This window comes from Pleurodeles waltl, chromosome 6, assembly GCF_031143425.1.
Source record: "Pleurodeles waltl isolate 20211129_DDA chromosome 6, aPleWal1.hap1.20221129, whole genome shotgun sequence".
Classification (NCBI taxonomy): domain Eukaryota; kingdom Metazoa; phylum Chordata; class Amphibia; order Caudata; family Salamandridae; genus Pleurodeles; species Pleurodeles waltl.
Window position 1 is genome coordinate 1,718,974,379 of NC_090445.1, and position 13,166 is coordinate 1,718,987,544.

Sequence of the window (13,166 nt, forward strand, 5' to 3'; positions counted from 1 at the left end):
CCTGAAACAACAGGAGCCACAACAGCTGCCACCACAGCAGAAACAACACCCGCAACAACAGTAGACACAACAGTAGCCACAACAGCAGCAACTACTACAGCAGCAACTACAGCAGCCACAACAGCAGCAACAACAGCAGCAACTACAGAAGCTACAACAGCAGCTACAACAGCAGCAACAACAGCAGCAACTACAGCAGCCACAACAGAAGCCACAATAGCGGCCACCACAGCAGAAACAACACCTGCAACAACAGCAGACACAACAGTAGCCACAACAGCAGCAACTACAGCAGCAACTACAGCTGCAACAACAGCAGCAACTACAGCAGCCACAACAGCTGCCACCACAGCAGAAACAACAACTGCAACAACAGCAGACACAACAGTAGCCACAACAGCAGCAACAACGGCAGCAACTACAGACACCACAACAGCTGCAACAACAGCAGTAACAACAGCAGCAACTACAGCAGCCACAACAGCAGCCACAACAGCTGCCACCACAGCCGAAACAACACCTGCAACAACAGCAGACACAACAGTAGCCACAACCGCAGCAACAACAGCTGCCACCACAGCAGAAACTACACCTGCAACAACAGCTGCCCCTACAGCATCAACAACAGCAGCAACTACAGCTACCACAACAGCAGCAACAACGGCAGCAACTACAGCAGCCACAACAGTAGAAACAACACCTGCAACAACAGCAGCCACAACAGTAGTCACAACAGTAGCCACAACAGTAGCCACAACACCAGCAACAACAGCCGCTACCACAGGTGCCACAACAGCAGAAACTACAGCAGCAACAACAGCAGCTACAACAGAAGCAACAACAGCAGCAACTACAGCAGCTACACCAGCTGCCACCACAGCAGAAACAACACCTGCAACAACAGTAGCCACACCAGCTGCCACCACAGCTGAAACAACACCTGCAACAACAGCAGCCACAACAGCTGCCACAACAGCTGAAACAACACCTGCAACAACAGCAGACATAACAGTAGCCACAACAACAGAAATAACACCTGCAACAACAGCAGACATAACAGCAGCAACAACAGCAGCAACTACAGCAGCCACAACAGCTGCAACAACAGCAGCAACAACAGCAGCAACTACAGCAGCTACAACAGCAGCTACAACAGCAGCAACAACAGCAGCAACTACAGCAGCCACAACAGAAGCCACAATAGCTGCCATCACAGCAGAAACAACACCTGCAACAACAGCAGACACAACAGCAGCAACTACAGCAGCTACAACAGCAGCTACAACAGCAGCAACAACAGCAGCAACTACAGCAGCCACAACAGAAGGCACAATAGCGGCCACCACAGCAGAAACAACACCTGCAACAACAGCAGACACAACAGTAGCCACAACAGCAGCAACTACAGCAGCAACTACAGCAGCAACAACAGCAGCAACTACAGCAGCCACAACAGCTGCCACCACAGCAGAAACAACAACTGCAACAACAGCAGACACAACAGTAGCCACAACAGCAGCAACAACGGCAACAACTACAGACACCACAACAGCTGCAACAACAGCAGCAACAACAGCAGCACCTACAGCAGCCACAACAGCAGCCACAACAGCAGCCACAACAGCTGCCACCACAGCCGAAACAACACCTGCAACAACAGCAGACACAACAGTAGCCACAAGCGCAGCAACAACAGCTGCCACCACAGCAGAAACTACACCTGCAACAACAGCTGCCCCAACAGCATCAACAGCAGCAACTACAGCTACCACAACAGCAGCAACAACTTCAGCAACTACAGCAGCCACAGCAGTAGAAACAACACCTGCAACAACAGCAGCCACAACAGTAGCCACAACAGTAGCCACAGCACCAGCAACAACAGCTGCTACCACAGGTGCCACAACAGCAGAAACTACAGCAGCAACAACAGCAGCTACAACAGAAGCAACAACAGCAGCAACTACAGCAGCTACAGAAGCTGCCACCACAGCAGAACCAACACCTGCAACAACAGCAGCCACAACAGCTGCCACCACAGCTGAAACAACACCTGCAACAACAGCAGCCACAACAGCTGCCACCACAGCTGAAACAACACCTGCAACAACAGCAGACATAACAGTAGCCACAACAACAGAAACAACACCTGCAACAACAGCAGACATAACAGCAGCAACAACAGCAGCAACAACAGCAGCACCAACAGAAGCCACAATAGTGGCCACCACAGCAGAAACAACACCTGCAACAACAGCAGACACAACAGTAGCCGCAACAGCAGCAACTACAGCAGCAACTACAGCAGCAACAACAGCAGCAACTACAGCAGCCACACCAGCTGCTGCAACAGCTGCCACCACAGCAGAAACAACACCTGAAACAACAGTAGCCACAACAGCATCCACAACTGCAGACACAACAGTAGACACAACAGCAGCTACAACAGAAGCAACTACAGCAGCCACAACAGCTGCCACCACAGCAGAAACAATACCTGCAACAACAGCAGCCACAACAGCTGCCACCACAGCAGAAACAACACCTGCAACAACAGCAGCCACAACAGCTGCCACCACAGCTGAAACAACACCTGCAACAACAGCAGACATAACAGTAGCCACAACAACAGAAACAACACCTGCAACAACAGGAGACACAACAGTAGCCACCACAGCAGCAACTAATACAGCAGCAACTACAGCAGCAACAACAGCAGCCACAACAGCTGTCAACACAGCAGAAACAACACCTGAAACAACAGCAGCTACAACAGCTGCCACTACAGCTGAAACAAAACCTGCAATAACTGCAGAAATAACAGTAGCCACAACAACAGAAACAACAGCAGCAACTACAGCAGCTACAACAGCAGATACAACAGCAGCCACAACAGCTGCCACCACGGTGGCAACAACAGCTGCCCCCACAGCAGAAACAACACCTGCAACAACAGCTGCAACTACAGCAGCAACAACAACAGCAACTACAGCAGCAACAACAGCAGCAACAACAGCAGTTACAACAGCAGCAACAACAGCCGCAACTACAGCAGCCACAACAGCTGCCACAACATCTGCCACAACAGCAGAAACAACACCTGAAACAACAGCAGCCACAACAGCTGCCACCACAGCAGAAACAACACCCGCAACAACAGCAGCCACAACAGCTGCCACCACAGCCGAAACAACACCTGCAACAACAGCAGACACAACAGTAGCCACAACCGCAGCAACAACAGCTGCCACCACAGCAGAAACTACACCTGCAACAACAGCTGCCCCAACAGCATCAACAACAGCAGCAACTACAGCTACCACAACAGCAGCAACAACTTCAGCAACTACAGCAGCCACAACAGTAGAAACAACACCTGCAACAACAGCAGCCACAACAGTAGCCACAACAGTAGCCACAGCACCAGCAACAACAGCTGCTACCACAGGTGCCACAACAGCAGAAACTACAGCAGCAACAACAGCAGCTACAACAGAAGCAACAACAGCAGCAACTACAGAAGCTACAGCAGCTGCCACCACAGCAGAAACAACACCTGCAACAACAGCAGCCACAACAGCTGCCACCACAGCTGAAACAACACCTGCAACAACAGCAGCCACAACAGCTGCCACCACAGCTGAAACAACACCTGCAACAACAGCAGACATAACAGTAGCCACAACAACAGAAACAACACCTGCAACAACAGCAGACATAACAGCAGCAACAACAGCAGCAACAACAGCAGCACCAACAGAAGCCACAATAGTGGCCACCACAGCAGAAACAACACCTGCAACAACAGCAGACACAACAGTAGCCGCAACAGCAGCAACTACAGCAGCAACTACAGCAGCAACAACAGCAGCAACTACAGCAGCCACAACAGCTGCTGCAACAGCTGCCACCACAGCAGAAACAACACCTGAAACAACAGTAGCCACAACAGCATCCACAACTGCAGACACAACAGTAGACTCAACAGCAGCTACAACAGAAGCAACTACAGCAGCCACAACAGCTGCCACCACAGCAGAAACAATACCTGCAACAACAGCAGCCACAACAGCTGCCACCACAGCAGAAACAACACCTGCAACAACAGCAGCCACAACAGCTGCCACCACAGCTGAAACAACACCTGCAACAACAGCAGACATAACAGTAGCCACAACAACAGAAACAACACCTGCAACAACAGGAGACACAACAGTAGCCACCACAGCAGCAACTAATACAGCAGCAACTACAGCAGCAACAACAGCAGCCACAACAGCTGTCAACACAGCAGAAACAACACCTGAAACAACAGCAGCTACAACAGCTGCCACTACAGCTGAAACAAAACCTGCAATAACTGCAGAAATAACAGTAGCCACAACAGCAGAAACAACAGCAGCAACTACAGCAGCTACAACAGCAGATACAACAGCAGCCACAACAGCTGCCACCACGGTGGCAACAACAGCTGCCCCCACAGCAGAAACAACACCTGCAACAACAGCTGCAACTACAGCAGCAACAACAACAGCAACTACAGCAGCAACAACAGCAGCAACAACAGCAGTTACAACAGCAGCAACAACAGCAGCAACTACAGCAGCCACAACAGCTGCCACAACATCTGCCACAACAGCAGAAACAACACCTGAAACAACAGCAGCCACAACAGCTGCCACCACAGCAGAAACAACACCCGCAACAACAGCAGACACAACAGTAGCCACCACAGCAGCAACTACTACAGCAGCAACTACAGCAGCCACAACAGCAGCCACAACAGCTGTCAACACAGCAGAAACAACACCTGAAACAACAGCAGCTACAACAGCTGCCAATACAGCTGAAACAACACCTGCAATAACTGCAGAAATAACAGTAGCCACAACAGCAGAAACAACAGCAGCAACTACAGCAGCTACAACAGCAGATACAACAGCAGCCACAACAGCTGCCACCACGGTGGCAACAACAGCTCCCCCCACAGCAGAAACAACACCTGCAACAACAGCAGCCACAACAGCTGTCACCACAGCAGAAACAACACCTGCAACAACAGCAGACATAGCAGCAACAACAGCAGCAACTACAACAGCCACAACAGCTGCAACAACAGCAGCAACAACAGCAGCAACAACAGCAGCAACCACAGCAGCTACAACAACAGCTACAACACCTGCAACAACAGCAGCAACTACAGCAGCAACAACGGAAGCCACAATAGCTGCCACCACAGCAGAAACAACACCTGCAACAACAGCAGACACAACAGTAGCAGCAACAGCTGCAACAACAGAAGCCACAACAGCTGTCACCACAGCAGAAACAACACCTGAACCAACAGCATCCACAACAGCTGCCACCACAGCTGAAACAACATCTGCAACAACAGCAGACATAACAGCAGCAACAACAATAGCAACTACAGCAGCCACAACAGCTGCAACAACAGCAGCAACAACAGCAGCAACAACACCAGCAACTACAGCAGCTACAACAGCAGCTACAACAGCAGCAACAACAGCAGCAACTACAGCAGCCACAACAGAAGCCACAATAGTGGCCACCACAGCAGAAACAACACCTGCAACAACAGCAGACACAACAGTAGCCGCAACAGCAGCAACTACAGCAGCAACTACAGCAGCAACAACAGCAGCAACTACAGCAGCCACAACAGCTGCTGCAACAGCTGCCACCACAGCAGAAACAACACCTGAAACAACAGTAGCCACAACAGCATCCACAACTGCAGACACAACAGCAGACACAACAGCAGCTACAACAGAAACAACTACAGCAGCCACAACAGCTGCCACCACAGCAGAAACAATACCTGCAACAACAGCAGCCACAACAGCTGCCACCACAGCAGAAACAACACCTGCAACAACAGCAGCCACAACAGCTGCCACCACAGCTGAAACAACACCTGCAACAACAGCAGACATAACAGTAGCCACAACAACAGAAACAACACCTGCAACAACAGGAGACACAACAGTAGCCACCACAGCAGCAACTAATACAGCAGCAACTACAGCAGCAACAACAGTAGCCACAACAGCTGTCAACACAGCAGACACAACATCTGAAACAACAGCAGCCACAACAGCTGCCACCACAGCTGAAACAACAACTGCAATAACTGCAGAAATAACAGTAGCCACTACAGCAGCAACAACAGCAGCTACTACAGCAGCTACAACAGCAGATACAACAGCAGCCACAACAGCTGCCACCACAGCAGAAACAACATCTGCAACAACAGCTGCAAATACAGCAGCAACTACCGCAGCAACAACAGCAGATACAACAGCAGCAACAACAGCAGCAACTACAGCAGCCACAACAGCAGAAACAACACCTGAAACAACAGGAGCCACAACAGCTGCCACCACAGCAGAAACAACACCCGCAACAACAGTAGACACAACAGTAGCCACAACAGCAGCAACTACTACAGCAGCAACTACAGCAGCCACAACAGCAGCAACAACAGCAGCAACAACAGCAGCAACTACAGAAGCTACAACAGCAGCTACAACAGCAGCAACAACAGCAGCAACTACAGCAGCCACAACAGAAGCCACAATAGCGGCCACCACAGCAGAAACAACACCTGCAACAACAGCAGACACAACAGTAGCCACAACAGCAGCAACTACAGCAGCAACTACAGCTGCAACAACAGCAGCAACTACAGCAGCCACAACAGCTGCCACCACAGCAGAAACAACAACTGCAACAACAGCAGACACAACAGTAGCCACAACAGCAGCAACATCGGCAGCAACTACAGACACCACAACAGCTGCAACAACAGCAGTAACAACAGCAGCAACTACAGCAGCCACAACAGCAGCCACAACAGCTGCCACCACAGCCGAAACAACACCTGCAACAACAGCAGACACAACAGTAGCCACAACCGCAGCAACAACAGCTGCCACCACAGCAGAAACTACACCTGCAACAACAGCTGCCCCTACAGCATCAACAACAGCAGCAACTACAGCTACCACAACAGCAGCAACAACGGCAGCAACTACAGCAGCCACAACAGTAGAAACAACACCTGCAACAACAGCAGCCACAACAGTAGTCACAACAATAGCCACAACAGTAGCCACAACACCAGCAACAACAGCTGCTACCACAGGTGCCACAACAGCAGAAACTACAGCAGCAACAACAGCAGCTACAACAGAAGCAACAACAGCAGCAACTACAGCAGCTACACCAGCTGCCACCACAGCAGAAACAACACCTGCAACAACAGTAGCCACACCAGCTGCCACCACAGCTGAAACAACACCTGCAACAACAGCAGCCACAACAGCTGCCACAACAGCTGAAACAACACCTGCAACAACAGCAGACATAACAGTAGCCACAACAACAGAAATAACACCTGCAACAACAGCAGACATAACAGCAGCAACAACAGCAGCAACTACAGCAGCCACAACAGCAGCAACAACAGCAGCAACTACAGCAGCCACAACAGAAGCCACAATAGCTGCCATCACAGCAGAAACAACACCTGCAACAACAGCAGACACAACAGCAGCAACTACAGCAGCTACAACAGCAGCTACAACAGCAGCAACAACAGCAGCAACTACAGCAGCCACAACAGAAGGCACAATAGCGGCCACCACAGAAGAAACAACACCTGCAACAACAGCAGACACAACAGTAGCCACAACAGCAGCAACTACAGCAGCAACTACAGCAGCAACAACAGCAGCAACTACAGCAGCCGCAACAGCTGCCACCACAGCAGAAACAACAACTGCAACAACAGCAGACACAACAGTAGCCACAACAGCAGCAACAACGGCAGCAACTACAGACACCACAACAGCTGCAACAACAGCAGCAACAACTGCAGCACCTACAGCAGCCACAACAGCAGCTACAACAGCAGCCACAACAGCTGCCACCATAGCCGAAACAACACCTGCAACAACAGCAGACACAACAGTAGCCACAACCGCAGCAACAACAGCTGCCACCACAGCAGAAACTACACCTGCAACAACAGCTGCCCCAACAGCATCAACAACAGCAGCAACTACAGCTACCACAACAGCAGCAACAACTTCAGCAACTACAGCAGCCACAACAGTAGAAACAACACCTGCAACAACAGCAGCCACAACAGTAGCCACAACAGTAGCCACAGCACCAGCAACAACAGCTGCTACCACAGGTGCCACAACAGCAGAAACTACAGCAGCAACAACAGCAGCTACAACAGAAGCAACAACAGCAGCAACTACAGCAGCTACAGCAGCTGCCACCACAGCAGAAACAACACCTGCAACAACAGCAGCCACAACAGCTGCCACCACAGCTGAAACAACACCTGCAACAACAGCAGCCACAACAGCTGCCACCACAGCTGAAACAACACCTGCAACAACAGCAGACATAACAGTAGCCACAACAAAAGAAACAACACCTGCAACAACAGCAGACATAACAGCAGCAACAACAGCAGCAACAACAGCAGCACCAACAGCTGCAACAACAGCAGCAACAACAGCAGCAACAACAGCAGCAACTACAGCAGCTACAACAGCAGCAACTACAACAGCCACAACAGAAGCCACAATAGCGGCCACCACAGCAGAAACAGCACCTGCAACAACAGCAGACACAACAGTAGCCGCAACAGCAGCAACTACAGCAGCAATAACAACAGCAACTACAGCAGCCACAACAGCTGCCGCAACAGCTGCCACCACAGCAGAAACAACACCTGAAACAACAGTAGCAACGACAGCAGCCACAACATCAGAAACAACACCTGCAATAACAGCAGCCACAACCGTAGCCACAACAGGATCCACAACTGCAGACACAACACTAGACACAACAGCAGCTACAACAGCAGCAACCACAGCAGCCACAACAGCTGCCACCACAGCAGCAACAACAGCAGCAACTACAGCAGCCACAACAGAAGCCACAATAATGGCCACCACAGCAGAAACAACACCTGCAACAACAGCAGACACAACAGTAGCCACAACAGCAGCAACTACAGCAGCAACTACAGCAGCAACAACAGCAGCAACTACAGCAGCCACAACAGCTGCAGCAACAGCTGCCACCACAGCAGAAACAACACCTGAAACAACAGTAGCAACGACTGCAGCCACAACAGCAGAAACAACACCTGCAACAACAGCAGCCACAACAATAGCCACAACAGCATCCACAACTGCAGACACAACAGTAGACACAACAGCAGCTACAACAGCTGCAACTACAGCAGCTACAACAGCAGCAACTACAGCAGCTACAACAGCTGCCACCACAGCAGAAACAACACCTGCAACAACAGCAGCCACAACAGCTGCCACCACAGCTGAAACAACACCTGCAACAGCAGCCACCACAGCTGTCACCACAGCTGAAACAACACCTGCAACAACAGCAGACATAACAGTAGCCACAACAACAGAAACAACACCTGCAACAACAGCAGACATAACAGCAGCAACAACAGTAGCAACAACAGCAGCAACTACAGCAGCACCAACAGCTGCAACAACAGCAGCTACAACAGCAGCAACTACAGCATCTACAACAGCAGCTACAACAGTAGCAACAACAACAGCAACTACAGCAGCCACAACAGAAGCCACAATAGCGGCCACCACAGCAGAAACAGCACCTGCAACAACAGCAGACAAAACAGTACCCGCAACAGCAGCAACTACAGCAGCAACTATAGCAGCAACTACAGCAGCAACAACAGCAGCAACTACAGCAGCCACAACAGCTGCCGCAACAGCTGCCACAACAGCAGAAACAACACCTGAAACAACAGTAGCAACGACAGCAGCCACAACAGCAGAAACAACACCTGCAACAACAGCAGCCACAACAGTAGCCACAACAGCATCCACAACTGCAGACACAACAGTAGACACAACAGCAGCTACAACAGCAGCAACGACAGCAGCTACAACAGCTGCCACCACAGCAGAAACAACACCTGCAACAACAGCAGCCACAACAGCTGCCACCACAGCTGAAACAACACCTGCAACAACAGCAGACATAACAGTAGCCACAACAGCAGCAACTACAGCAGCCACAACAGCTGCAACAACAGAAGCAACAACAGCAGCAACTACAGCAGCTACAACAGCAGCTACAACAGCAGCAACAACAGCAGCAACTACAGCAGCCACAACAGAAGCCACAATAGCTGCCACCACAGCAGAAACAACACCTGCAACAACAGCAGACACAACAGTAGCCACAACAGCAGCAACTACAGCAGCAACTACAGCAGCAACAACAGCAGCAACTACAGCAGCCACAACAGCTGCAGCAACAGCTGCCACCACAGCAGAAACAACACCTGAAACAACAGTAGCAACGACTGCAGCCACAACAGCAGAAACAACACCTGCAACAACAGCAGCCACAACAATAGCCACAACAGCATCCACAACTGCAGACACAACAGTAGACACAACAGCAGCTACAACAGCCGCAACTATAGCAGCTACAACAGCAGCAACTACAGCAGCTACAACAGCTGCCACCACAGCAGAAACAACACCTGCAACAACAGCAACCACAACAGCTGCCACCACAGCTGAAACAACACCTGCAACAGCAGCCACAACAGCTGTCACCACAGCTGAAACAACACCTGCAACAACAGCAGACATAACAGTAGCCACAACAACAGAAACAACACCTGCAACAACAGCAGACATAACAGCAGCAACAACAGTAGCAACAACAGCAGCACCTACAGCAGCACCAACAGCTGCAACAACAGCAGCAACAACAGCAGCAACTACAGCATCTACAACAGCAGCTACAACAGTAGCAACAACAACAGCAACTACAGCAGCCACAACAGAAGCCACAATAGCGGCCACCACAGCAGAAACAGCACCTGCAACAACAGCAGACAAAACAGTACCCGCAACAGCAGCAACTACAGCAGCAACTATAGCAGCAACTACAGCAGCAACAACAGCAGCAACTACAGCAGCCACAACAGCTGCTGCAACAGCAGCCACCACAGCAGAAACAACACCTGAAACAACAGTAGCAACGACAGCAGCCACAACAGCAGAAACAACACCTGCAACAACAGCAGCCACAACAGTAGCCACAACAGCATCCACAACTGCAGACACAACAGTAGACACAACAGCAGCTACAACAGCAGCAACGACAGCAGCTACAACAGCTGCCACCACAGCAGAAACAACACCTGCAACAACAGCAGCCACAACAGCTGCCACCACAGCTGAAACAACACCTGCAACAACAGCAGACATAACAGTAGCCACAACAACAGAAACAACACCTGTAACAACAGCAGACATAACAGCAGCAACAACAGCAGCAACTACAGCAGCCACAACAGCTACAACAACAGTAGCAACAACTGCAGCAACTACAGCAGCTACAACAGCAGCAACAACAGCAGCAACTACAGCAGCCACAACAGAAGCCACAATAGCTGCCGCCACAGCAGAAACAACACCTGCAACAACAGCAGACACAACAGCAGCAACTACAGCAGCTACAACAGCAGCTACAGCAGCAGCAACAATAGCAGCAACTACAGCAGCCACAACAGAAGCCACAATAATGGCCTCCACAGCAGAAACAACACCTGCAACAATAGAAGACACAACAGTAGCCACAACAGCAGCAACTACAGCAGCAACTACAGCAGCAACAACAGTAGCAACTACAGTGGCCACTACAGCAGCCACAACAGCAGAAATAACACCTGCAACAACAGCAGCCACAGCAGTAGCCACAACAGTAGCCACAACAGCAGCAACAACAGCTGCTACCACAGGTGCCACAACAGGAGAAACTACAGCAGCCACAACAGCAGCTACAACAGAAGCAACAACAGCAGCCACAACAGTTGCCACCACAGCAGAAACAACACCTGCAACAACAGCAGTCACATCAGTAGCCACAACAGCAGCAACAGCAGCAGCAACTACAGCAGCTACAACAGCTGCCACCATAGCAGAAACAACATCTGCAACAACAGCGGCCACTACAGCAGCAACAACAGCAGCAACAACAGCTACCACGACAGCATCAACCACAGCAGCAACTACAGCAGCCACAACAGCAGAATCAACACCTGCATCAACAGCAGCCACAACAGTAGCTACAACAGCAGCAACAACAGCCGCTACCACAACTGGGACAACAGCAGAAACAACCGCAGAAACCACAGCTGCCACAACAGCTGCAACTACAGCAGCAACAACAGTAGCAACTACAGTGACCACTACAGCAGCCACAACAGCAGAAATAACACCTGCAACAACAGCAGCCACAACAGTAGCCACAACAGCAACCACAATAGCCGCTATCACAGGTGCTACAACAGCAGGAACAACAGCAGCAACTACAGCAGCCACAACAGCTGCCACCACAGCAGAAACAACACCTGCAACAACAGCAGACACAACAGTAGCCACAACAGCAGCAACAGCAGCAACTACAGCAGCTACAACAGCTGCCACCACAGCAGAAACAACATCTGCAACAACAGCTGCCACAACAGCAGCAACTCCAGCAGCCACAACAGCAGAAACAACACCTGCATCAACAGCAGAAACAACACCTGCAACAACAGCAGCCACAACAGTAGCCACAACAGCAGCAACAACAGCCGCTACCACAATTGTGACACCAGCAGCAACAACCGCAGAAACCACAGCTGCCACAACAGCTGCAACTACAGCAGCAAAAACAGTAGCAACTACAGTAGCCACAACAGCAGCAACTACAGTGGCCACTACAGCAGCCACAACAGCAGAAATAACACCTGCAACAACAGCAGCCACAACAGTATCCACAACAGTAGCCACAACAGCAGCAACAACAGCTGCTACCACAGGTGCCACAACAGGAGAAACTACAGCAGCCACAACAGCAGCTACAACAGAAGCAACAACAGCAGCCACAACAGTTGCCACCACAGCAGAAACAACACCTGCAACAACAGCAGTCACAACAGTAGCCACAACAGCAGCAACAGCAGCAGCAACTACAGCAGCTACAACAGCTGCCACCATAGCAGAAACAACATCTGCAACAACAGCGGCCACTACAGCAGCAACAACAGCAGCAACAAC

At 50.7% G+C, this 13,166-nt stretch overlaps 1 protein-coding gene across 1 annotated transcript in view; it reads right to left on the reverse strand.

Annotated features, from left to right (window-relative positions):
- The window catches only part of LOC138301838 (platelet binding protein GspB-like), a 147,025-nt gene that overhangs the window by 127,010 nt on the left and 6,849 nt on the right, over positions 1 to 13,166 (reverse strand). Inside the window, exons 9-15 of the mRNA XM_069242334.1 lie at positions 12,164 to 12,475; positions 11,360 to 11,671; positions 5,180 to 5,383; positions 4,811 to 5,050; positions 4,304 to 4,537; positions 3,701 to 3,796; positions 2,753 to 2,986 (exon numbers count right to left, since the gene is read on the reverse strand). Of these exons, the coding sequence (XP_069098435.1) occupies positions 2,753 to 2,986; positions 3,701 to 3,796; positions 4,304 to 4,537; positions 4,811 to 5,050; positions 5,180 to 5,383; positions 11,360 to 11,671; positions 12,164 to 12,475 (1,632 nt within the window). The remainder of the gene's footprint in view (positions 1 to 2,752; positions 2,987 to 3,700; positions 3,797 to 4,303; positions 4,538 to 4,810; positions 5,051 to 5,179; positions 5,384 to 11,359; positions 11,672 to 12,163; positions 12,476 to 13,166) is intronic.